Source organism: Canis lupus, chromosome X, assembly GCF_011100685.1.
Source record: "Canis lupus familiaris isolate Mischka breed German Shepherd chromosome X, alternate assembly UU_Cfam_GSD_1.0, whole genome shotgun sequence".
NCBI lineage: Eukaryota > Metazoa > Chordata > Mammalia > Carnivora > Canidae > Canis > Canis lupus.
Genome location: NC_049260.1, coordinates 82,368,317 through 82,396,226, shown reverse-complemented (window position 1 = coordinate 82,396,226; position 27,910 = coordinate 82,368,317). Strand labels below are relative to the sequence as shown.

Here is a 27,910-nt window from a genome sequence, read left to right as displayed (position 1 = left end):
AATCTGCTTTTAATGAGCTTGCTTTCTGGTTGTTGGAGATAAGTCAATAAAATCTACACATTGAGGACCCATCTGCTGAAGTGACATAATGAGCACTCCAGATAGTTGTGTAGTGATGTAGCAGATGGATCAGTCAGGATAGGCTTCTTGATGGAAGCGGGACTTTTCCTGGAGCCTGGAAAAATGGATCTAATTTTAATATGGAGAGGAGGATGAGGGCAGTCTGTGCAAAGAGAAGCACACGAACTAAGGTCCAAAGGTGGGAATGAGCCTATAACATGTGGAGAGGGGTCACATAAAAGACACAAGCTCAGTAAAAACAGCTTTGGACCAGAGAGCAAAGAGCTCTCTGAATTTTGATTTGATTTTAAAGCAGGATCTTCAAAACTGTCTTAATCATACATGCCTATCAGAAAAATACATTAGCGGGGATCTCTGGGTGGCGCAGCGGTTTGGCGCCTGCCTTTGGCCCAGGGCGCGATCCTGGAGACCCGGGATCGAATCCCACGTCGGGCTCCCTGTGCATGGAGCCTGCTTCTCCCTCTGCCTGTGTCTCTGCGCCTCTCTCTCTCTCTGTATGACTATCATAAATAAATAAAAAAAAATTAAAAAAAAAAGAAAAATACATTAGCTATTTTCTGGTTAGAGTGCCCGGGTGGCTCAGTCCGTTAAGCCTCTGCCTTCGGCTCAGGTCATGATCCCGGGGTCCTGGGATAAAGCCCCATCTCAGGCTCCCTACCTGCTTCTTCTCCCACTCCCCCTGCTTATGATCTCTGTCTCTCTCTCTCTCTCTCAAATAGATAAGTAAAATCTTAAAAAAAGAAAAATACATTAGCATAACCCAATATATGTATTTTTATAAACTGTATACTTGTACTAATGCACTCATACATAATAAAGCATATACAAAAATCATAAAAGATGATGTAATGAAAATGTTGGAGTTCTAATATTTCCTTCTCACATGCCAAAGAATCATCTTGTGCTCCCCCTGGGGTGCCTGTGCCCCCACCCTGTATACCACTATCCTAGAACATCAGCTAAATATTTTGGGACAGCAGAGCCCTTAAAGAATCTGATAAGAGCTACCTATCCTCTCCCCTCCCCAGGAATCCATGCACAGATGCTTTTTTTTTTTTAACTGTTTCATACATTTAATTTCAAGAATGGTGGGGCAGGCAATGAACCTTCCTAAGCTCATTTGTGGACCCCAGCTCAAGAACCCCTTTTCTGGATAAAGAAAAGCCTGAAGACTTTTGAGTAGCTTCGTGGTCTCTAGATTTTAATCTTTTAGGATGCTGAATCTGCTCATTGTGCATAACATGAATTAGCTATGGCCAGAGTGGGCTTGGGCAGGTGGTAGAAGCACAGAGGCAAGTTGATAGGCCATTTTAAAACCCCAGGCCTGAAATGCAAATATAATGACAATAGAAGAGAATAGAGGCAGGCCACATTTCAAAGGGAGCCTGGACAGGTCTCAGTGATCAATAGAAGATGAAGGGGGGAGGGGCATCCGTGACAGCTCTGAGGCCTCAAGTTTGGGGTGGTCAAGGGAAGCCAATGGCTACTGGAAATCATAAACTGGCTCAGATGACAGCTCAGCATCTCAACAGAAATGGTCTGAGGACAGTGAGAAATGTGGGGCCGGGGGATGGGGTGGGCAGTGAAGATGGGGGAAACAATCAGATGGAAGACACAGACTGGGGAGTTGAAATTTGGGAGGAGAGAAGCTATGAGAAGAGACTGAATAACAATAGTAAATCTTTCTATACCAGGCAGGGTGGTGAGCAGTTTACCTAAGTTGATTTGATTAATCCTTGTGACAACCCCTGCGAAGCGAGTGCTGTCTTTGTCATCATTTCATAAATGGAAAACTGAAATATTTTTATGGATGGGGAAACTGCCCCCCCCCCAGGCCACACAGCTAGAAGGTATCAGTATGGATACCAACCCAAGCAGAGTCCAGAGTCTGTGCCGCTGAGCACTGTGTCACGCTGCCCCTCAGGAGTGGAGAGTGGGAAGTGAGTTAGAGGAATGTCCACAAGGCAGCAGGGCAGGGGACGAGCAGAGAAAAGATCTGGCACCAAAGGAGTACCCGCCTCATATCAAGCATGATGCCCGCACCTGATGATAATAATAAGCAGCAGCAGCATTAAAACCAGTAAGAGCTTTCAACGTGCAAGGCACTGTGCCAAGCACTTTATGGGGCAAAGTGAATATATGTCATTTCTAAATCACTCAGCACCCAAATTCATTTTCCAGTTGGAAAGAACCTTTCATTGTAGGAGTCTGGGTTGTGGGCTGGGGCCCTGCCTCTCACTGCTGCAAGACAAAGGAGGCCAGATATTTTCGTTACCTGCTCCTGGATGGCTAGGGTGGAGGCATAGGACCTATGCTGAACCAGTAGGACACTTCTCCAGGAACTTGCAATCTGCACCAACTGAAGGCTAAAATGCTGAGACCAAATTCAAGCATGGTGGTAGTCAATGGCTGTGGCCATGGCTTCCTGACCACATTGCTCCTGCTTACATACACTCCAAAGTCTCCTCTCCCCACCCCTTCCGTCTATTCTGGAACTATGTCACAGCTGGGACAAATACAAATGAAGCAAAATAGGGGTTTTCTGGAAGGAGAGCAAGCAGGAGTGGGCAGTTTTTGTAAAGGGCCAGGTAGTAAATATTTTAGGCTTTGTGGGCAGCCAGAGACAACCTAAAATATGCTTTAATATATGCAGGGTTGATTTTTGTCATTTGCGGCCAAGTTTAACCATTTTTACTGATACAAATGAGTTATCTCACCTAATCCTCACCACAACCCAGATGAGTCAGGGATATTGCTAACCTTACATGGAAGCGAGGAAAACGGAGACCCAGAGAAGTTAAGTCGTTAGCCTGGGATCACACAGATAGTAAGTGCTGGTGAATGACACAGCTAAAATGCCACCCCAGAGCTCTCTGACTCTCACACATGAAAGAGACAAAGTAAACAGAGATGAAGCACTTAGTGGTCTCTGAACCTCTTGTGAGATAACAAAAGAAAGAAAATTATTGCTCCCAGTTGTTCAGAGGCACCAAAGTGATCAGTGCCATGGAAACAGGAAAAAAGGAATAGAGATGTGCAGCAGCTTGAGTTTGATGTGTTTATCTCCCTCTTGGCTGCTTCTATGTAGTCGATTAGAATACTGGTTGGAGTCTCTGTCGGAAGGTTACCCTGACCTCTCAATTCTTGGAGCCTCTGTGGGCCTTGTGCTTGCTGAGAAATCTAGAATGTATTTGAGTTGCAGCCCCAAACTATACTAGGCTGTGGGGTTTGAATTCCCTCTTCAGGTCACTGGGACCTACACAGGACCGGTAACAGTAGCCAAAGTACCGCATTGTTTCTTCTGCTAAGATTTATACCTTTTGAGGACAGGGTGTAAAGCTTATTCACTAATTTCACATATTGAAATATGTGGTCCATGCACCCTTTTTTTATTTTCAATTTAGAGAGAGAGGCAGAGACCCAGGCAGACGGAGAAGCAGCCTCCCAGGGGGACTCAATTCTAGGACCCCAGGATCACCCTGAACCGAAGGCAGGTGCTCAACCACTGAGCTGCCCAGGTGCCCCAGGCCACACCCCTTTTTGCGGTGGCTCATGTGCAGATGACCACAAAGCCTGGTTCCAATGGCAACCCCTGTCCTCTCAGTGTGGTGAGGGCAGATGATTGCTCTCACATTGAGCTCAGCCGTCTGGAGTTCTTGCTTTGCTATATGCAAAGACTATGGCCAAAATGCTGCAGGTTTTCAGGGGTTGGTGGAAGCAGTTTCGGGCATATACAACTTTTCAGACTTACCCACTGGGCCTGGAATGCCTTCCTTGGGGCTGCTGCGAATGCTTACAATAACACGGTGCTCTCTCTGCTCAGTGCACCATTTAATTGAACTAATTAATAACAAGTAAACATCTCACAACAGTAGGCCTTCTGTTGGAAGAGTCAGAGGTAGGATCAAAATACAGACTGGTGAAAGAGGCTTCTTGGACCGGGCCATTTGGAGTGTTATTGGCCTGACCTGTTTCTGTGGGTGCATGCACGTGTGCACCCTTCTGCTAAAATAGTCTTTTTAAAAGAGCTAGTTGGGAAAGTTTTCAAGAGCGTTGCTTTGTCTTGTCACATGTACTGATGGCGTATTTTCCCTCTGTGATTTTATCCCCAAACTTCTGTGACAATTAAAGAAGAAAACCTTATTTCTGCCAAGCTGTGGGCTGAGAATTTGTGAGGGCCCTGAGTTTTGTAGCACATGACTGATTCCCCCCCCGCATCTTCTTTTTACTCTCAGCTCATGTGGCCAGGGAACACCTAAATGGTGTCAGAAAACAGGTATCTCTGCTGTGAATCAAACCAAGCTCTGTGGCTGTCCAAGATGTCTCCTTTTCTTTTCTTTCTTTTTTTTTATGAGTGCCTGGAGCTAACTAGCAAGCGCGAACTCAGAGAAGCTATTAGGATTTCCATTATTTCTTGATTATCTGCATGTGGGAAAGGAGTGGTGGTTACAATACTTGAACCAGCCTGCTTACAGTTTGCTCATCCCAACTATTTCAGCACGATCAAACATTCTAATGACCTAATCACCATGCTGTGATCATATTCACTTAGTATTGAATCCTTTTCCAAAGCACTTTCCTGGGACGCCTGAGTGGCTCAGCAGTTGGGCGCCTGCTTTCAGCCTAGGTCATGATCCCAGGATCCGGAATCGAGTCCCACATCAGGCTCCCTGCGAGGAGTCTGCTTCTCCCCCTGCCTAAGTCTCTGCCTCTCTCTCTAATAAATAAATTTTAAAAAACAACAACAACAACAAAGAACTTTACCATTGAAGATTTGTGTTTGACCCTCACAACAATCCAGATGAAGTTCCAGGATTAGGAGCTGCCCCATAGATCAGTTGGTCAACAGCCATGCCATTTGGCAGGTCAAGGGCTTAGGTATGTATTCCCAGGTGCTCTGGGCCTGGCACTTGGGAAACTGTGGTATCCCTGGTCAGCCAAAATAGAAGCAGAGCCTAAGCAAACCGAGCTCACAGTTGCATGGTTTTTTGATTGGTGACCCCCTTTGCCCAGTAGATGACCGATAAAAGACTTTCATTCATCTCCCTCGGTCCTTTGATTTTGCCAAAAGGTCTTTCAAATTAAATCTATTATTTTATGGCCAAACTTGATGTTGATTCTGAGCATTCTAACTCAGAATATGTTGCTTAAAGTGAGCACTAAATAACACATCACAGCAGTGCAGCCTTGATTGGTGTAATCAGAAAAGAGTGATAGCTCTCCTTTCATTCTCCTGTGAAGGAATCAATGTTGATGAACATATCTGAGAGTTCATTCTTCACAGGACTTTCCAGATGCCCACTCAGGTTAGAAGAGCATATGTCTTGGTTAAGGCCACGAACAGAAAATACAAATCATAACATTGTCTACAGCTTTTCTCCTGAACAGAACTAAGAACATGCGACAGTTATCATTTTTTTAAATGTCACATAAGCTGTCCCAACTGTTAAGCAGAACTCTCATGTCTTTGATGGATATTACAAAGCTGTTTGAGCAGGACAAGGACTTGTGTCTGTCCTCTAATGAATCAGTGACATGGGCTGACAGTTCTCCAAGTATATGCAGGAGAACTTGTGTTCACACAGGTGCTAGGATGATGCAACTCTGATATGCATTCACTTCAACTACGATTTAGAGCAGAGGTTTTCAGCCTCAGCTGCACATTAGTATCACCTGGGGAGCTTCTTAAAATCCTGATGCCCAGCCCATGCCCTGTCTCAGGATGGGCTGTCATAACAAAATATCATCGACTCAGTGGCTTGAACAACAGACATTTATTTTCTTATAGTTCTGGAGGCTGGAAGTCCCAGATCAGGGTGCCAGCATGGTTGGGTTCTGGTGAGAGCTCTCTTCCTGGCTTGCAGATGGCCACTTTTTTGCTGTGTACCCACATGGTGAAGAGAACTCTGATGGCTAGTGCTCTTGTTATAAGGGCACCAATTCTTTCCATTCAGAACTCCACCCTTCTGATGACCTCCTTTAACCTTTATGACCTCCTTAAAGACCCTTTCTCCAATACAATTGCATGGTAGAGGGGTGAGGACTTCAACATATGGACTTTAGGGAAACATAATCCAGTCCAGTGGATACCCTAACCTAATTAATTAAATCAGACTCCCTGGGAATGGGACCTAGACATCAGAGGTTTTTGGAGCTCCTCAAGTGATTCCAATATTCGGCCAACTTGAGAACTACTAATTCAGAGCCTTGCTATTTGAACTGCAACCCACAGATTAACAGCATCAACATCACCTGGAAGCTCGCGAGAACTGCAGAATCTTGGGCCTCACTTCTGACCTAAATCAGAGCCTGTATTCTGATAAGATCCCCAGGTGATTGAGAGCATCTAACATGTGTCTACCCAGAGAATCTTTATCCTGTAGTCAAACACTTGAAACAGTAACGATGTGAGCTCTTTAAACTATTTTCTCCAATTCCAGGTGCTTGACTATGCAGCCTTCTGGCAATTACTTGATGATACAGAGTCCATGAGGTGGTGCGCTGGGGTTCGATCACTTAAGTGCCACGCACATTGTTGGGTAACTTCCAGGCAATGAATAAAGTGACTGGTTTTAGTTTCTCTATAGGGAACAGGGCTACAGTCCCCTTTTTCTTCCTGGTAATTGATTTGCTTAGGGATTGGTTGCACAGTTACTTTCTCTCAAAACCATTTGTAGCTGCTTGTTCAGGCTATGAGTTTCACTCAGAGGGGTTGCTTAGCTTTTTATTGTTAAAGTTTTGTGTATTAAGAGGGTTTACCACCAACCCCATCTAGTTGTTTCCTATATGTACTGCTTATACTTAGCTATTTCCATGGTTTCCTTCTAAATCAACCTCTTTGTCCGATCTTGTTACAATGTAGTTGCTAATTGCATGGTTGCATGTGTCTCTCTCTGACTCCTGCTACCCTGAACTATAGGTTTTCTTGGCGGTAGAAATGCATTTTACAAGTTTCAGTTAAGGAAGATGACAAAGTTCTAGGGATGGATGGTCATGATAGTTGCAAGATAATGTAAATGTACTTAATGCCACAGAAATATATACTTGAAATCAGGTAAAATGGTAAATTTAAGGTGTGCATTTTTACTGCAATTTAAAAAATGTAATGCATTTTAGTAAATGTGTTGATATATCCCCTTTGGGCTCTTGGAACAGAAAAGAGGGATTGGTATAAAAACTGATGAACTCTGAATAAAGTATGGAATTTTGCTGATACTATCATACCTATGTTAATGTTTTAGTTTTGATACATGTACAGTAGTTATGTTAGATGTTAACATCAGGGGAAACTAGGTGATGGGGGTGTGGAGTATATGGGAACTCTGTTAATTTTTGCAAGTTTTCTGTAAATCTAAGATTGTTCCAAAGTAAAAAGCTTATTAAAAAAGAAAAATTGGGGAAAAAAAAGAAAAGAAAAATTTGGGACACCAGAGTGGCTCAGCGGTTGAGTGTCTGCCTTTGGCCCAGGGCGTGATCCTGGGGTCCCTGGATCGAGTCACACATCGGGCTCCCTACATGGATCCTGCTTCTCCCTCTGCCTGTGTCTCTGCCTCTCTCTCTCTCTCTCTCTCTCTCTCTGTGTGTCTCTCATGAATAAATAAATAATCTTTAAAAAAAAGAAAAATTGATTCTATTAGGACTCATCATTTTGAAAAGGAGGTAGGAATGAACAGTAGAAACAGTCTGATGGAAAGCAGTAAGAGTGAGAACCCTTTTCTTCTCCAGCAGGTGCTTTTCTTTCAGGGTTCTAAGCTGTAATATATATATAAGCTGTAATATATATACACACACATGCATATATATACACACAGACTTGCATATATTTATATATAATATATATTATATGTTTATTATATATATTTTATAAGTTTATTATAATTATAAAATGTAAGTATATACAATTCTGTTTATTATATATAATATATTTTGATATATTTATTTTATATATATTATATTATATTTTTTTTAGTATATGTGCTGCCGAAGCGAGCACAATATATTATATTTTTTTATTGACGTTCGATTTGCCAACATATAGTATAACACCCAGTGCTCATCCCATCAAGTGCCTTCCTCAGTGGCCATCACCCAGTTACCCCATCCCCCCACCTGCCTCCCCTTCCACTACCCTTTGTTCGTTTCCTAGAGTTTGGAGACTCTCATGTTTTGTCACTCTCTCTGATTTTTCCCACTCATTTTCCCTCCTTTCCCTTACAATCCGTTTTACTATTTCTTATATCCCCCATATGAGTGAAACCATATATTTGTCCTTCAACTGACTTACTAGTCAGCATAATACCCTCCAGTTCCATCCACATCAAAGCAAATGGTGGATATTCATCCTTTCTAATGGCTGAGTAATATTCCATTGTATATATATATTTGGTTGAATTTTATTTGGTTTATATTTTTTAAATATATAAAATATACTAGCACTATTTACTTACTGTCACTTCAGCATAGGGATTAAGAGTGCAGAAACCTGGCTTTGCATAGGGCTTCTCTCACTTTCCAACTGTATGACTGTAAGTAGTAGTTTAACCTCTCTTTGCCTCATTTTCCTTATATATAAAGTGTGAATGATAATGATATGTCCTTCATAAGACTTTTCCTGACATTAAATGAGACCATCCTTATAAGGTGCTTAGCACAAACATGACATAGGGTAAATACTAGATGTTATTATTCTGTGCAAGCACTATATTAAGTGTTTTGTATACATTTATATTACTCATAGCCTCCCTAGAAGTCTCATTTTTTAACCTTTTTACTTTTAAATTATATATTATATATACAATGTGCCCAAATCGTAAGTGTACAGCACGAGGAATTTTTACAAAGTCAACACACCCATGTAAGCAACAACCAGATCAAAATATAGAACATTATCATCAACCCAAAAGCCTCCCACACATCCCCTCTTGGTTACTGCCTACCACAATTAACTTCCATTTGTTTTGGTTTCTTTTTTATTTTATTTTTTTTGTATATTTTTTTATTGACGTTCGATTTGCCAACATATAGTACAACACCCAGTGCTCATCCCATCAAGTGCCCCTCTCAGTGCCCGTCACTTGGTTTCTTTTTAAAAAAAAAAAAAGATTTTATTTATTTATTCATGAGAGACACAGAGAAAGAGGCAGAGACATAGGCAGAGGGAAAAGCAGGCTCCCTCTGGTGAGCCCGATGCAAGACTTGATCCCCGAACCCTGGGATCATGACCTGAGCCAAAGCCAGATGCTCAACCACTGAGCCACCCAGGTGCCCCTGTTTTGGTTTCTATTCAGTTTCAAAGATCCTTCCCCCTCCATCTTTCATAGTTTAATTTCATTTGGAGGGAGGGATATATAAAACATTAACATGGTTCAAGTCAAAACTATATATTAGTAATAATCTGTTTTTCCTCCTTCCCTCTGCTTCCTCCAACATCTAATTTGAAGTAACATGGCATTTAGTTTTAAATGAGAATCGTGGAATTTTTGTCAGAAAAATTACATGGATGGGAATGTCCAGAGCATCCTGAAGTACTTTGCAGTCCCCTCTATTCAGTTTAACTAGTAATGTTAAGTGATAACCTACTATGGCAAAGCATAGTATTGGAAAGAAAGGTGAACCAAAGGCCTGTCTTTAGATGCTCCATGCCCAATTAGGGAAACAAGACTTTGGACAAAGACTTCTAGTTCACTGCATACTCTGAATACTATGACAGACAAACAAAATTCTACATGTAAAACCACCATTCACAGTATCAACAAAGGGGATCCCTGGGTGGCTCAGTGGTTTAGCGCCTGCCTTTGGCCCAGGGCGCGATCCTGGAGTCCTGGGATCAAGTCCCCACATCGGGCTCCTGGCATGGAGCCTGCTTCTCCCTCTGCCTGTGTCTCTGCCTCTCCCTCTCTCTGTCTATCATAAATAAAATCTTAAAAAAAAGACCACAATATCAACAAAAAAGAAAACCTGCAGGACGAGTACTGGGTGTTGTACTATATGTTGGCAAATTGAATTTAAATTTATTTTTTTAAATTTTTTTAATAAATTTTTAATTATTTATGATAGTCACACACACACAGAGAGAGAGAGAGAGAGAGAGAGAGAGAGAGAGGGGCAGAGACACAGGCAGAGGGAGAAGCAGGCTCCATGCACCGGGAGCCCGACGTGGGATTCGATCCTCGGTCTTCAGGATCGCGCCCTGGGCCAAAGGCAGGCGCCAAACCGCTGCGCCACCCAGGGATCCCTGAATTTAAATTTAAAAAAAGAAAACCTGTAACATATCTTTTTTGTTAGTAATTCATCTAACAAAAAGGATATTAGACATTTTATAGATAAAATTTTTAAATTCTAAGAGGTATAAAATATCTGAATAAATGGTGATAGACACCATGCCGATGAATAGGATGACTTAGCATAGTCCAGATGTCAGTTTTTCCCCCAAATCTACCACTTCAGTAACATTCCAACAAAAATTCCAAAGGGATATTTTAAGGAACTTGAAAAAACTTATTCTAGAATGCATACAGAAGAATAAATGTCTATAAATTTCTAAATCTGCTTTGAAAAAGAAGACTTGCCCTTCTATAGCTTTAGACATGCTGCAAAGATATAATAATAATAATTAATAATAATAACTATAGAATTGGCGCAGTAAAAGTCAAATAAAACAAAAGAAGAGAATATAGAGCTGAGAAACATGATAATATCAATGCAATTTCACAGCAAGGTAAGGATGGATTGTTTGATATTGGAAAGGGTAGATCATCACGTGTCAGAGCTTCTCAGCCAGTGTGTCACATGGAAAGCCACACATGGATTACAAGTGTGTAAAGCTATTGTTGATCTCCTTGACCCTTTGGATAGCCAGGCGGACCTAAAGTGGCCAGAGCTCCCAAGCTGATAGCCTCAACCCCTGGCCATGAGCAGCCCCATTAGTTTCCCACATTATGCCAAGAATATACCATCATATTCTCTCTGTGCCATGACATGAATAGGATTGGGAATCACTGCTATAATGGAGAAAAATAAAGTGAGATTTCTACCCCCATATAACATACAAAGGTGATTTTCAGGTAGATTAAAAGCCTAAGTGTGAAAAGTAGAACTATAAATGAAGGAGAATTTCTCTATAATTTGAAATAGTATAGGACTTCAGAAATAAGACCCTGAAGTTCAGAACGCAAGGTAAAGAAGTCATGAATTTTCCTACATCAAACATGAGACTTTTTGATTCAATCACAGACATCATAGACAAAGTTAACAGACTGATACTAGGCTAGAAAAGGTACTTGTAATGTCTAAACCGCAAGACATTGATATCCAGAATGACCAAGGAACTCTGGTAATTAAAAAGAAAAAAAGTTCTGGTAAGAAAAAGGCAGAACACACAACAGGAGAAAAGGGAGGGGGGGCAAAGCATATTCACAGAATGGACAACTCCCCGTACAGGGGAAACTGGATTGGCTAATAAGCATAAGAAGAGCTAATAGGTCTAGCTGGTATTCAGAGAAATACAATTTTTTTTAGGAATACAAATTTTTAAAAAAGATTTTATTTATTCATTCATGAGACACACACACACACACAGAGAGGCAAAGAGGCAAAGACACAGGCAGAGAGAGAAGCAGGTTCCATTCAGGGAGCTCGATGTGGGACTGGATCCAGGATCCCAGGATCATGCCAAAGACAGAGGCTCAACCACTGAGCCACCCAGGCATCCCAAGAAATACAAATTAAAATAGCAGCAAGGAGCACCTGGGTGGCTCAGTGGTTTAGTGTCTGCCTTTGGCTCAGGTCGTGATCTCAGGGCCTTGGGATTGAGTCCTGCATCAGGCTCCCAATGGGGAGCCTGCTTCTCCTTCTGTCTATGTCTCTGTGTATCTCATGAATAAATAAATAAAATGTTTTTTAAAATAGCAGCAAGATACCAAGTTATATTCATCCAACTGACAAAAATTAAAAAGATAACACCAAGTGTTTATGAGCACATGGGGGAAAAGGAATCCTCAGCATGGCTCATGGGAGTGTGAGCTGGTATAAATTTTGAAGAGCAATGGGATGGTGCTTATTGCTAGTAACAGTGTATACGTTCCTAGAACCCAGCAGCCTCACCCCTGAGTATGTATCCTGGGGAATCTCTCCGTGGTTCTAAAATGGGATGCTTACAAGGATATTTATCACATAATCCTTTGTTTATCACAGAATCATTTGTGTAAGAGATTGGAGACACAATAGGTGTCCATCAATAGGGAAATACACATGTAAAGTGTGCTGAATGCATACTAACAAGGATTAAAAGCCATAAAGTAGTTGTGCAAATACCAAAGAGATCTTGAAAGTACTCTTGTGAAAAAAAAAAAGAAATAGAAGATCTATGGTCCAGTGATATTTATATCAACTTAAACACACATACACACACCACTACCACCACCAACTATCATCTATCTATCTATCTATCTATCTATCTATCTATCTATCTATCTATCTCCTGGATTTACATCAGATACATTATAGGAGGTCCCTGTGAGGGGACAAGAATGAGAATGGAGATTTGGGTGAAGGAAAGTAATAAAATCAAAGGAGGGACCTTATATGGACTAATGATAATGTTTTGTCATGAACTGAGGTGTGTGATTAGCTCAACTCTCCAGCTGAGTCCCAAAAAGCACACACAAAAAATTTAAGGGCTATGAGAAAGGAGACAATAACCCCACCCAGGGAAATCCGAGATGTCTTTCTAAAAGAGATCCGATTTGAGCTGATCTTTGAACGATAGAGCCTTGGTAGAAAGTTGTGGAAAAGAGGGGCATGCTTGGCAAGGGAACCACTTGGTTGAAGCCAAATGGTGAGTGAGTACAGGATGGATTTCAGTAGCAGCAAGGAGACTTATGCCTGGAGTCTGGGGCAGACAGGGGTGTTTAGTGGAAAATAAGCCTGCAAAGACAGGTGGGAACTGAATGGTAAAAGGCTTTCAGTGCCTGGCTAAGGAGTATGGATTTTATTTGGAAAGTAACAGGGAGTGATTTACAGGTTTTAAGCAGAAGAGCAATAGGATCAGATCTAGGAAGATTAGAGTCCTGCATGTTAGATTGGCAACAATGTTTGGATGGAGACATAACTCTAGAGGCTGTAATCATCCAGGTGAGATCTAATGAGGGACTGAGCTAGGTTTTTGTTATTGGTCCCTAAGGGGATCAGTAAGAGGACTATAGACATGGACTTGAGAAATTGACAGGACCTGAGAAATAAACTAGAGTGGTGTCTCATCTTTATAGAGGAGATAGTAGACGCTTTAGGATGTGGATAGAGTCACTGAGAGAGGAGCAAGAGCCTTGAAGCAGAAGGGAAGGGGCCAGTGGAGAGGACTGAGATGATAAAAGACCGGAGGACCCATAGTACTGTGTAGTGAAAGCCAAGGAGATGGTTGCAGAAGAGAAAAGAGTGTTCAGCAATGACAAGAACTGCAAAGAAGTTCTACAGGATTAGAATTTACTTTCCAGTTTTCCCGTGACTTTCCCAAGAATGCTTTCAAGAGGGAAGAGCTGCTAGGCCCAAATTGCCAGGAGTCAGGAAGAGTGGTAAGAGAGGAAATGGAGGCAGTGAGTGTTGCCTGGTCTTTTTTTTTTTAATTTATTTTTATTGGTGTTCAATTTACTAACATACAGAATAACCCCCAGTGCTCATCCCATCAAGTGCCCCCCTCAGTGCCCGTCACCCATTCACTCCCACCCCGCGCCCTCCTCCCCTTCTACCACCCCTAGTTCGTTTCCCAGAGTTAGGAGTCTTTACGTTCTGTCTCCCTTTCTGATATTTCCCACACATTTCTTCTCCCTTCCCTTATATTCCCTTTCACTATTATTTATATTCCCCAAATGAATGAGAACATATAATGTTTGTCCTTCTCCGACTGACTTACTTCACTCAGCATAATGTCTGGTCTTTTGAGAAGTTTGTTTTGGAAAGACAGTGGTGGAGAGATGGTGTGGTCAAGCGGTGGGAGGAAAGATTTTTGTTTTACTTTTGAGCATCAGGCAGACCAGAGTATGTTTTGAAGACAGAAGGAAAGCAACTAGTCTAGCAGATAGAAGGGGGAGTAAGGATAGTTACTGGAATAGGGTCATGAGGGATAGGAGGGCTCCCCTGAACCTTGGTGCAGTCTATGGCGATGCTCATCAAAAGCAAGCCTTGCTCTACACCTTGATTTACATCTCTCCCCTAACCATGCCTCTTTGCTTTGCCTTTAGGAAATCTTCCCTCTCTCCTGTGGCCTTACTAGAGCTCCCCCGCATTTTGCCCCCTCACTTTCTTTTCTTCCCCTGGGTTCCAGGAAATGGTTGAAAACTGGTCTAAACAAACCTCTCTTTGTCAGTCAGCAAGTCAAGAGAAGCAATTAGCTACTGGGTTCTCAGGCCAAAGGACCTGAAGCACTCAAAGCCTTGAAGGGGAAATAAAGCACTTGAAGGTTTGTTTACCACTCAGCTTCATGGGACAATAGTTGCTACTCTTGGCTATGACAGGCTTCACTGGGGACCTTATCTCTACTGAATTCTCTTAGATTTTTCTGAAATGTTGCCAGCATCAGACCTAGAAGCTTTTTAAAACCCACACAAAACCAGAGAATGAAAAAGAAGTCGTGATGGATGGACAGGTAAGGGGCGGGGGGTCTGGAGCCTCTTGCCCAGTTAACCTCCCCAGGCCAGGCCCCTGGACTGGCTGGCAGCTTTTTTATCTCTTTTTCTACCCCAGGTCCTAAGGTTTAGCTAGTTCTTCTTCCTCTTCCAGCTGCTGCTTCCTACTTCCCCAATTTCTCACCTGGATTCCTCTCAGAATAGTTTCCTGATTTATCCCTAGCTCTGCTTTCTCTGGGAAGCAGACCATTGCTTTAAGTCATTTAAAGTGCTTTCATTGCTACTAACACTAAGGGAATCGTTGGCCAGAGCATGATGTAACAAAAACGTAAATGACACTATTGGAAGTGGGGAAGGTACAGTGAGCTGGGAACGTGAGCTATCTGCTTGCCTCCTCACATGTGGCGTTGACTCTGCATCAGTGAAAGCTATCTCGCTTCGAGGTGGTTACTAGACCAGACTACAAGGTCTTCAGTCTGTGGTATGTGTGCCATTGGCATTGCTAACAGTGGGTTTTCCCCATGTGTGAATCTGCAGGTTGTGCTCTCTAGCTCCAGATTTATCCTGACAGCACTGCCTCCAGTACTAAATGCTATACATGATTCCCAACTATAGCTAGTTGAGACTTCTCACTTGGAGCAAAGCCAACTTTTCTAGTAAATCATTTGTTTATCAGGAATTACTAGCTCCCTTCTGGATCACTCTCTAGCCTGGACCTCAAGATCAGCTATGTCAACAAGGCTCTCGTGTCCTCCTCTTGTATTTATCCTCTCCATCACCTCCATCTTCACCCCCAATACTACTAATGTATGTTCCAGAGTCCAACCCTGGAAAACCCCACCACCCACTTTGCCTGCTCCTGCTCCTGGGCTGCCAAATATTGTTTGAGGAAAGCATCCTCCACAAAAACATGTTCTCTAGTGTCAGCAGAGCTCCTAGGGCTGCTTGGCAGCCCTTCACACTTTTCTAACAATTGACTTCCTGCCATGTCCCCCATAGCATCTCCTCCCAGCTCTTTCCAGCCATCCCAAACCTCAACTACCCTCACTCTTATGTAACCTTGCCTCCTACATTTATTGAGAAAATTGAGGTCAATTTGAAACGGACTTCCTCCACTTCCCTCTTACTTACCAAAACTTGTCCCGGGCTTTTTTTTTAATGCATCCTCCTCCACTCTCTACTTGGGAGGAATGAAAGGCCCTCCTCTATTTCTAAGACCAACTTATCAACGTTCGTTGGTTGGGTTCAGAATCCCATCCCTCCTGCTTTCCTCTGCCTTATGATATACTCGTGTGTACATAAGTCATCTTTCTGACTCAGACTGACATCTCCCAGGCAAGGTCAATATTACATTTCTTTCTATGTTCCCAACGTGTAGTACCATGGCTGACACACAGTAAGCACTCAACAAATTATTATTAAATTGGTGAGCTACGAGGGGACCAAGGAGATTGACTCGAGTTCTTTATCCTTGGTATATCTACTTCATGGGGTTACCAAGGGTGCCAACTGGGCAGCAAGAAAGATGAAGGGAAGAATCCAGAAGACTCAATAGGGATCCCTGGGTGGCGCAGCGGTTTGGCGCCTGCCTTTGGCCCAGGGCGCGATCCTGGAGACCAGGGATCGAATCCCACGTCAGGCTCCCGGTGCATGGAGCCTGCTTCTCCCTCTGCCTGTGTCTCTGCCTCTCTCTCTCTCTCTCTGTGACTATCATAAATAAATAAATAAAAGAAAAAAATTTAAAAAATAAATAAATAAATTCTGTTCCTCATTTCATTCAATTTTGTTCCTACTGAAACTTCCTCCTCATAAGCCCTTTATTCATCTCAGGGCTTCCTGCCTAATAAAGCTAGCAAATGGGGATTTCTGAAAATTGGGAGTTTGGTTATTAGAGTTTTTCCCCAAAAAAGCAAAGCTTTGTTGCTAGAATGAGCCCTCAGCCCCTCTCACATACATTGTCTCAACTGATGGTCAAGGCAGCCCAGGAAATTAGGTGGGGTGTATAAGGTCCTCATTTTGCTGCTGAGAAAAGTAAGACCTAGAGGTGAATTGGCTTTCTCAGGACCATAGAACTAGAAGTGAGAACAAGGAATAGAACCTAAGTCTTAAGATTCTCCTTTAAACAAGAGGCTTTGACAGGCAATGACAACATCAATCGAAGTATGCTGGAAGGCTTTCTTAAGAAAGCCATCAATCATACACAAGATGCCTTCAAAATTTGAAAAAGGGAAACAAAATTATGGCAAAGTAAGTATTGCAAGTGTGTCCAACTCGTCTATCGGTTTTAGGTGAAATTCATCCCAAGAAGAGCCATATTTATTTTCTCATGAAGTACAGAAACTCAGTACATGCTTTATAGCACACTGGGGCTCTTTGTGTAGTCTCCATGACCATCCAAAGGGGTGCAGAGGCTCATTCAACTGTCGGTAATGGCTACAGAAGTGGTGGTCCTGTTTTTATTTTTATGGCCTATTATTGGTCATATTTATAGGTTTGTTTTATTTTTGGTTCTTGTACTTCCCAATTACAATATTGGCACAAAAGGAAAGTCTGGTCTGGTTTCTGATGTGGTTTTATGAGACCTGAAAATTCTTCATCAACTTACTTGCTTCTATCTAGCAGACATCTCTGCCTCATCCTATTTTAACAATTATTGGCATTCCCCAGGGGCAAGGGAAATTATAACACATTTAAAGACAAAATTCTCCAATTTCTGCTCAGCACAATGATCATCAAATTAGTATCCTATGCCTATATTCCCTTTTCTGCTCCTAATTTAATATGCTGGCATTAGGGACTCATAGCACATCAGAATTCATCTGCAAGAGCCTAGTATATTTTAACTGTGGAACAATTAAAGGAGGAGGAGGAAGTAGAGGAGGGGGAGAGGAAGGAGGAGAGGATAGGAGAGGAGGAGGGGGAAGGGAGGAGGGGAGGGAGAGGAGGAGAGCAGAAGGGAAGAGGGGAGGAAGGGGAGGAGGGGGGAAGAGGAGAGAAGAAATTAAACAAAAAGAAATCTTCCTTTTTCTTTAAGTTCTGGGAGTGCCATTCCTTTAAGTGCCTTCTATGACTTTATTAATTCCATTAAGTGAATTTCTATTAAATATTACCTATTCCCATGAAAAGATTGGGCAAATTGAGATCAGTTGTTTTGCTATCAATGAAAATTCCTGTATCTGCCACCCAGAGTAGCTTTCACTGCCCCTTTTCAAGTGGGTTTGGGATTCTACATTCAGAGCATTGTCCAAGACAGAGAAACAATGCAGCTTGGTAGAAGAAGCAGAGACTTTTGTATCACCAAGATGAGCTTCACCAGTTGCTGGATGTGTGACCTCAAGCAGGTTTTTTATCCTCTCTGTATTTGGATTTCAATTTCCTCACCTATAAAATGAGTCCAAAACCTACCTGTTAGGGATGTTAGAGGATTTAAAGAGATGGATTAGAGGAGATGGGATTTTGTAAGTGCTTGGTAGAAAGAAGGCCATTATTATGTTAGAAGGGACATATTAGGGGTGTCTGGCTTGCTCAGTTGGTAGAACTTGTGACTCTTGATAGCAGAGTCATGAGTTCAAGGCCCACATTGGGTATGGAGTCTACTTAAAATTTTTTAATTAAAAAAAATAGAAGAGAAACGTGAATGAACAAGTGGAAGGGAAGGATGCAGAGTGTTGCCTAGCAAGAGTTAACTTTATCACTCTGGGAGGTGTCTTTCCAAAAATTTCAACATGCTCACAATAGCCACTGGAATGGGTGTGTGTGTCTTTGCAAACAAAACGTGTAGATGCATGTCTTCATGCCTGGGCTGGCTGCTTCAAATACTGTTTATAGCTTAAGAACTGGAAAATAAATGTGTTTTCATTTGGCTGTTGAGGGCAAGCCTCGGATGCTCTGCTTCTTAGCTGTGGCAGACGTTAACAATTTGGGGAGGTTTCATACTTTGCTAGACACTGATCACCATTTATGTATGTATGTATGTATGTATGTATGTATGTATGTATGTATGTATTTAGATGGGGAGGGTCACTGCCCATACTGGCAAACTGTAGATGATGCTCTCATTATCAAGCTGAATCAGGGCTTCCTTGGCCACAAAATTGGTCTATCTGTATGATATGAGTCTTTGACATACCCTAGACCTATTTTTCCCCTACTGGTGTTCTTTCTCTTTTAATTTACTTATACAGCCAATGCTAGCCCATTAGTGCTATTACTAGCAGAGTGGAATGTAGGGCTCTATAGATGGATGTCTTCATATGTTCCAACAGAAGGAGCACAGAGTTGATTTGGAGGCCCTGATACCAGCTCTACGACTGACCAACTGTATGACATTAGCAAGCCCAGTTAGCTAACTGCTTTGCAGCATGATGCCCTTAGCCTACTACCCAGATGTATTGTGATCTTCCAAAGGAAGGGCGAGAGGAAAAGTATCCTGATGTGTCTTAAGTATTTTGCCCTTCTGGGTGTTATCATTAGTGTCTCTTACCACACATTTCATGGCTAGGAGACAGACTCCAGCTACTTAGGCCAGAGTCTCAAAAGTTCTTGCATTTCCTCTGCCCCTGCACTATGGGTAAGATGGGAATTCGAGTTGGAATAAGGACAAAGTGTAGAATTCAAGCCACCTAGTTCCTAGGCTGGAGGTCAGGGAACTCTGCTTCATTTTCCCCAAAGGCCACACAGGGCTTTTTCAGGATAGCAAATAAGTCTTTTAGTATAATTGTTCTCCTAGCTAATGAGACTTGGAGGTGGCCTTCTCAAAGATTCCCAAGTGCACATTTAATTCTGTGTTTTCATTCATTCCACGGTTACTCCTTTTCCCCACAATTCTATTTTGAGTGTCTACTGCATACCAGACATGCCATATCTAGAGATATCATGGTAAAAGTGTCAACTGAACTCCCTGCCCTCTCAGACCTTGGTCTGGTGTGAGTAACAGGTATAGAATATCTCTCTAAATGGTCCCTAGGTATCTTAATCCCCACTTCTGCAAAGGTGGACTCCTCCTCTTCCACCCTAGACTCTTCTTCCCCCAGGCTTCCTTATGTCAGTGATGAGATCCATTCAGTTGCCCAATCAAGAAACCTAGGGGTCATCCTTCACACCTCCCTCTGTCAAACCCACCAATTCCAACCTAGTATTATGTTTCATTGTTCTTACCCTCTGAAATCTCTCTGAAATCTCTCTTCTCCCTGTCTTCACTACCATGAACCTAGTCCAAGTCACTGTTATTTCTCTCCAGGAGGTCACAGATTCCTCACTGGTTTCTGTGTCTCTGGTCTTCCTGCCCCATCCACTCCCTTCATGTGTAGAGTTGATACTGTATGGACTTTGGTTAAATTCCGTTCCCTTTCTGGGCATCAGCTTCTCCATTCTGAACTGGATGAGTTCCTAAGTCTTGTGCAGCTCTCTTTTCTGTGGTTTTGTGATGAGATGGTTCTTAATTGCACTCTGGTGCGGCTATCTGGACTTCCGACAAAGCTATTGCTGGCTTCTCAGGGTGCATATTCATTCATTCACTTACTCATTCATTCATCTCTCCATTCATTCAGCATTTACTGAGCTCCCACTGTGTACTAGGCACTGTACTTAGCACAGGTGATTCAGTGGGGAATAAGACACAGGACTCGTCCTTAAGGAACTAATCTGCTGTGGGGTATAGACACAAATAAGCAATCTAGCCCATTCTGTGGGGGTTGGAGCAATTATGGAGGGCTCCCTAGAGGATCTGTTATCTTTTACATTTTTTATTTTTTATTTTTTATTTTTTTAGACAGAGAGAGCATGTGCAAGTGGTGAGCAAGAGGAGGTGAGGGGTAGAGGGAGAGAGAGAATCTTAAGCAGGCTCCATAACCAGCATGAGACCTGATGCAGGGCTCAATGAAGGGATCAATCTCATGACCCTTAGATCATAACCTGAGCTGACATCAAGAGTCAGACACTTAACCAAATAAGCCACTCAGGTGCCCCTGGACGAGCTAGTATCTTTATTAGAGCCTGAATGATAAATAGGAGCTAACCAGGAGAGCAGAAACATATACAAAGAAAGGCCCTGTGGCAGGATGCTAAGAGAAAGTAAAGAAAGATTGGAGGATGGAAGACCAGTTGGGAGACCAGATAACAGATCCTCTAGGGAGCCCTCCATAATTGCTCCAACCCCCACAGAATGGGCTAGATTGCTTATTTGTGACAATACTATAGGGGAGACATGAGGAAGACCTGGATGAAAACCATGGGAATAGAGAGAAATGGACAAGTTTAAGTTGTATTTTTGGAGGTGGAATTGACAGTCCTTGCTGGCGGATTGGATGTGAAAGATGATGAAAGAGAAGTCATGGAGAACTCTTCGGTTTCTGCTTTGGTCAACTTTGTGGATTGACTGTCATTTGTGGAGTTAGTTCCATTGACTCCAGAGGAAGGAGCTGGTTTAGGGAATGGGGTTGAGAAGAAGATGATGAGTTCAGCTTTGGTCATGCTGAGTTTGGGATGGAATATCCAGGTGGAGAGTCCCAGTAAGCCATTAGTTATAAGGATCTGGCACACTGAGAAGAGAAAGCAGGGCTGGAGTTTCAGATTGGGGAGTCATTAGCGTGTAGAGAAAATTCCTTTAGGACGATGAGCAGACACTAAAGAGCTGAGTGCCCAGAAGAGCCAGGACACAAACTCTAAATAAGGGGGGGGGGGAGAATGCTCTCACAGATGTGGGGTGCTAGCATATATGCTCATTCATTCCTGGGCACACACCACTGCCCCAAAGAGAGTTTCTCAATGCTATGTGTGCATCTCCCACTCTAACTTAAGAGAAGGAACATTAAAAGCACTCAATCATAACTTCTCCATTTTACCGTAAATGATACCTAATGAGGAAAGGGAACTGCTGCTTTCAAGCTACCTGCCAGGGTGTTTACATTCATTAACCCACTTAAATGCTTACAATAACTCTACACAGGAGCGACTATCTCTCAGAGCTCTGGAAACTTAGTGGTGAAGTCACTTGTCCAAGATCACCTAGTTCTTAAATGGCAGTAAGGAGATTTGACTCCAGATCTGATTCCAGACCCAGCACCATGATACCAGGTAACAGCACCACATCACCTCCTGCTCTATGGTTGGATCCTTAGGGAAGCCTGTACACACTCCCTTTTTCCCTTCTGCTTCATAGACATCATTTGCATCCCCTAGCTTAATGCTTTGCTCTCCATTAAAATACAAATTCCCTTGGGGAGAAGTAAACCTCTGAGTTGTTGTCAGTCATTTATGCCTCAGTGAGAATGAGTTTCAGATTCTTCCATACCCATAAATTTTAATTTTATGGGAGAAGGACATTGGAAATTTCAAGGAGGGCTATGAAGATGGAAAGGGACCTAATATGGAAAAGCTAGTCCCCTCTCCATCTCACAATTGTACCTAGTCTGAGGTGGGTGCTTTTAAGAGTCTTAGATGCTATTTCTGTGCAGGTGTACTACACGAGTTTCCCCATCCATGGTTTTGCTTTCCATGGTTTCAGTTACCTGTGGTCAACCATGGCCCTGAAGCATACAGTCCTCCTTCTGACCTGTGGTCATAAGGTCACTAGTAGCCCTAATGCCACATCACAGAGCCTACATTGATCCCCTCACTTCATCTCAACATATAGGCATTTTACCATCTTATATCATCACAAGAAGGGTGAGTATAGGACAGTAAGGTATTTTGAGAGAGAGAGAGAAAGAGAGACCACCTTCACAGAACTTCTATGACAATAAATTGCTACTGATTATTCTATTTTATTATTGTAAATCTTGTTTGTGCCTAGTTTACAAACTAAATTTGATCCTGGGTATGTATGTATATATGTACAGGGAAAAAGAAAAAAAAGATATGTACACACACACACACACACACACATAGGGGTTTGGTGTATCTGCAGTTTCAGGAAACCACCGGAGGTCACGGTGAAACATATAGCCATGAATAAGGAAGGACTGCTGTCTTTTATACTGGACCCATTTCTGGGCCTGATACCCCAGTTATGTGGCTGGAGCTGTGGGTGTGATCTGATTTGAGGTGACCTGAAACTGCATACTAAACCTCCATGCACTGTGGTCAGCGGGAGGCAGCCAGCCCAGGCTTCAGGCAGGCACTGCAGTTCCAGGCCTCAGACACAAGTCCCAGATCAGTCTCTTGACGATTAGACCCTGCTGTGCGTATTTAAAATCTCTAGCAGATGGAGGCAGGAGAGCTTGTTGGAAAGACTTGGAGGAGTCCCTTCTGCCTTGTCTGGGTCTATTTGCCAAAATAAATGACATGTATCAGGGCAGGGCATTGGTCCAAGCCCATTGAAATTCTGCAAGCAGTCCAAACAGTGATGGTGTCTCAGATTGGTTCTATGAAATTATCAGAGTTAGGAAGAGCGAAATGATGTGTGAGCATCTGGCCGCCATAGCCTACTGATGCGGACAGTCCCAGGGGCGGGTCCGGGGTAAGGGGGGCAGCCTCAAGGACCCCCTAGGACATCTGCTGCTGGCAAACAGGGAAAGAGCCACATGCTGGCAGCAGGCAGTCTGGTTTGAGTCCCATGCTGTTTTCCTCACTAGCTATGTGACCCGAACAAGTCCTACCCCTTCTCTCGGCCTCTTTTCTCCCCCATGTATAAAACAGAACCTAGATGAAATGGTCTCCAAGGGCCTTTTCTGCTCGAACATTCTGTGACTTCTCTGACACCGGTTTGATTTCTTTTTATTTGGAGTGAGCGAGGCCCACCCACCCACAGGCTTATCTGCAGCCACTGTGTTCTCACACTGACCTCTGCTGGCCAGTATGAAAAGTGCCACCTATAGCTTCTTTGGAGGACAAAAAAAAAGGGGGGGCAGCTCATCATTGATTTATTTTTATTTTTTTAAAGATTTTATTTATTTATTCATGAGAGACATAGAGAGAGATGTATAGACATAGGCAGAGGGAGAAGCAGACTCCCCACGGGGAGCAGATGTGAGACTCGATCCCAGTACCCCAGGATCATGACCTGAGCCAAAGGCAGATGCTCAACCACTGAGCCACTCAGGAGTCCCTTATCATTGATTTAGTCTTAAGCTTCAGTAGTAGAGTGGACATAGCGAAAGAAACCCTGTGCTCCGAAGATGAGCCAAAAAAGGACATACAGCTGGAAGCACAGAGTAAGCATATTGAGAGATGGCTGACAAAGCAACCCACAGAAAAATGCATCTCTTGTTTCTTTTCTTTGCCATCCTCATCCGTTTCTTGTGCTCTGCGCCACCGTTCGGCAGGACCAGGGTGGGTAGGAAGATTCCTTGTCTCGTATCCCATGGCTGCTGGCCCCAGAAGGGCCTGGCACCACAGTGAGGAGGCGATTCTAGGCCAGTAGTACCTCAGAGGCCTCGAGACATCCTCCAGGACTCCCCTTCTGGCCCTTGGGTGGGGTCTGAGAGGTTTCTAGCTGGGGCCAGCCCAGAGGCTGTACCTCAGAGGTATGGATTCCCCCAAGGGCTGCTATTTCAGAAGCCCCTTTGGAAAAAAATTTGAATCCAAAGAATCCATGTGTTCTTGACAAGACTCACTTTAAGCTCCTCATGGCAAATTCAGCATGGCTAGCCAGCCAAGAGGAAGGGAGTGGGCCAGGGAATCCTGCCTTTTCTGGATGTAATCAGATTTCCTGTTAAATCCAGCCCTAGAATCACTGCACTCCTACCTCTCCTGGGTTACTCTGGCTGAGCATGTGCTCACAGAGGCAAGAGACCAGTGTTAGAGTGTGCCAGCCCATGTGCCCATGCCAGGCACTGCTCCGGCTCTAGTGATGTGAGCAAGATGGGAATTGGGCCATACCAAAATCTCTCTCAGTTCAGTGCTTTATCATGCTCTCTACCTCCCATCCCTTGATGTGGGAAAGCTTTGGGTAGGGCTCAGATTTGGGTCAAGCATTCAGTGCCCTGCCTGCATCCTCTCTGCTAGTAATAACATGGCCTTAGTAAGCCCAGCTTGCCCCCTTATCCTCCCACTAACCAGTCTCCTCCTCCCGCAACAGCCGGTTCTTATCTATCTCCCTTGTTTCAGCCTCAGGCAGGCTGCCCTGGCCTCATGCTGACACACACATGTTCTCCTGAATGCTCATTGATGAGTTTCAGCCCTGCAAGGCTGCTTTCCTCCCATCAGTCCCCTGTCCCCAAACCTCTGAGGGTTTGCTATGTGCTACTCTACCAAGTCTTCGAATTTCCTTCCTTGCTTTCCAGGCCTGCCTCAGTTGGAGCCCACTCAGCCTTTCCAGTGGGGGGCCATGACCCTCCCCACCCCAGCCGTGGGCAGAATGTAAGCATTTCCCAATGCTCCATGGCCAACCCTTTCTTTGTGTTCTTGCATCACTTAGGCTCTATTCTGGACTTATGCTGTTTGCTCTAGTTTTGTGTACATTAGTCTTGAAAGCTAGGCCCATTGGAGACTGCTTCATTAATCCTCAACACCCTGGCATTTTTAAAAAATCTTTTTCTTTTTCATTTTCATTTTATTTTGTTTCGTTTTGTACAGTAAAAACCTACAAGAGTAATAAATAACAGAATCATTATAAACAAAATTCCAATGGGAGCTAAGAGCATAAAAAGTAAAAGTTCATGGTCTCACCCTGTCATGCCAGAAATAAGCCCATTAAGTAGCCTGCAGCCCAGCACCCTTTATAGGCCATATGCTGGGTGCTGGAGAAGGTTGAGTGGTAGATGGTGCCCCCAAAAAATTGCATCTCCTTGGGAAGAGCATCTCTGTACTTCTTTGCATAATGAGTCCTTGCCTTCGTGGGCCTAATTGACGCTGGAACTTTTACTCCCGCCCCCCCGCACAGCAGGTGACCATTTACATCTCCCCTACTTGACTCTACCCACTATGTAAAGCATCTGTCCTGTTTGCAGCTTTTAAAAAGTAACCCTTGAAGGTGAATATTAAAGGGCATATCTAATGGGCTTTTCAGAGTTTTTCCCAGATCTGTAGGAAATTGCAGACAGTTAGTAAAAGGGCCGTGAGGTGGAAACAGAAAGTGTTTATGAAAACAGGCTTTCTACCTGGTATTGACGTTGTGTTCTCTGAGAGGTAATGCACATTAAAAATGCTTTTCATTTTTCTGCCAAGAATATTTAGTACCTACTGGGATTTGTTCTAAATGATAGACTAGCCCGCCTGTGTTGCACCCACTGGGGTTAATTCTCTGTCTCGGTCAGCTTTGAAATGTCAGCCTGAACTCTCAGACTTAATTGTTACAGACACTTTATAACTAGCACATTCAAAATCCCCAAGCTGCTCCCTCTTGCTATCATAATTGATACTTAATGGATATTCTCAGGCTTCTTGAATTTTACACATTCAACACTCTACAGATGGTGGGTTGAAGGGAGAGGGAGAGAAATAGAGAAGGAACAAATAAACCATGTGTGTGTGTATGTGTGCCCACATGTCTTGTCCCTGTAAGCATCTGTTTCCAGTTATAGCGATGGGGCCCTGGTATCTGCCAGCAAAGATGAGCTTTCACAGGTTGGTCAGCCCATGGGTTTCTGGGTTCTCCCCTCTTTGGACCCCTGAGGTAGTGTTCTTTAGGCATAGCCATTTCTGGACTTCACTGCAAGTATGGGGTTGGCCATTTGAATGTGAATTATAAAATGTCACGATGCTCTCCAGCATCGTGTTCTGTTCTGTTCCTACACTATTTTGACAATCTGATGGATGGCCTGGCATTAACTAGGAAGAGGACAATATTATCCTGCCTGAATAACTAATCTCCTAAGAAGTACAAAGTTGAAGGATCTTGGTGCACGTGAATCTTATTAAATGTGCTTATAAAATATGTTCTATCCAAATAAGCTTAGCAGCCCCGAAAATAGCCTTTTCTGATCTGTGCCTGGAACTTTGGCATGCTTTACAAGTCTCTAAGCCAAAATTATTTAGTGACGTGATGACAGTGTTCTCTGTGCATGGGAAAATAGGAAGTGTTGACTGTTAATCCCCCTTTTGGCTAATTGCACCCCTTCTCTCCATCTTAGGGGCAACCAGGGCCAATCGGAATTCAAGGTCCAACGGGTCCTCAAGGATTTGCCGGCCCTAGTGGTTTAGCAGGGTTGAAAGGAGAAAGGGGCTCCCCAGGCCCCCTGGGACCATATGGACCAAAAGGAGATAAGGTAAACAAAACGAAACAAAAACAAAAACAAAAACAAAAACACCAGAGCTTGATTTTTCTTTGGGTAATGGACCACAGGTATGAAGGTGAAAGGTTCTAAATCCCAGTTCTATTATGGAACTAATGGAAATAATACTAATCCTGAGTACCTTGGTACCAGCCTACAAACCTTAATATGAGACAGGCTTGGTGATATGGGGCTAATGGATTGACTCATTTCTAGAGAAACTCCATGGCCAGCCAGCCATCAAGTGCAGGCGTTGGCTATTTGCTAGATAAGTGGGCTTGCTGGGGTGGGATTTCAGGTGGGTTTGAGGTGGACATGGGTCAGAAGTTCAATCAGATGGGCAAGTGAAATCAGGAATCCAAGGAAGGAGACTGGGAAGCAAGGTTTCAGAATGCTTGGGAGCAATCTGGGCCACAAAGATAGGGAAAGAGATGCAAAAAAGGAGATTGATCATGTCATGGTAGCTGGCTGGGTTTAGCAGCTTAGTTTAGGTTCCCTGCAGATTTTAATCACCTCCTATTCACCTATTGTTAAGGGAGGGATTCCCACCCTAAGGTTCTGGGGATGGCAGAAGACATGACACCTGATACTGGATGGAAGAGATTAACAGCAGGTTTATTAGTCACATATACTCACACCCCAGGGGAGAAGGATACCACACATCATGCAGGGCCACATGAGGGGTTGCACTCTGGAACAGAATAAACCAGAAGGGGCTGTGGGAGGCAGACTTTGTAGTATCAAAAAGGCAAGGTGCCTGTTGGTTCCTGAGGGAGGATGTGGTTGGCTTGTTTGAATAATTCAGTGGGCCATCAGGGAACTGGAAACCACAATTCAGGGATAAGCAGGAACTGCACCTGCTGTTTGATAAGGATGGCCACTTGCCTAGGAGACCTTATTTATGGGGGCAGAGTGGACAGGGGAACTTGTGGCTAGGCCTTTAGAGGCCCTCCCAGTTTCCCCAGATGTCAAAGTAGTGTGTAATATCAAGCCATTGTTTTAGGTCTTGCACTACATTGCTTAAGATTAAAACTGATTTCAGAACACAGACACATTTAA

At 43.3% G+C, this 27,910-nt stretch overlaps 1 protein-coding gene across 4 annotated transcripts in view; it reads left to right on the top strand.

Annotated features, from left to right (window-relative positions):
• The window catches only part of COL4A6 (collagen type IV alpha 6 chain), a 287,447-nt gene that overhangs the window by 193,021 nt on the left and 66,516 nt on the right, over nucleotides 1-27,910 (top strand). For all 4 annotated transcript variants that reach the window (XM_038588047.1, XM_038588048.1, XM_038588049.1 and 1 more), the window contains one exon: nucleotides 26,711-26,845. In XM_038588047.1, the coding sequence (XP_038443975.1) occupies nucleotides 26,711-26,845 (135 nt within the window). The remainder of the gene's footprint in view (nucleotides 1-26,710; nucleotides 26,846-27,910) is intronic.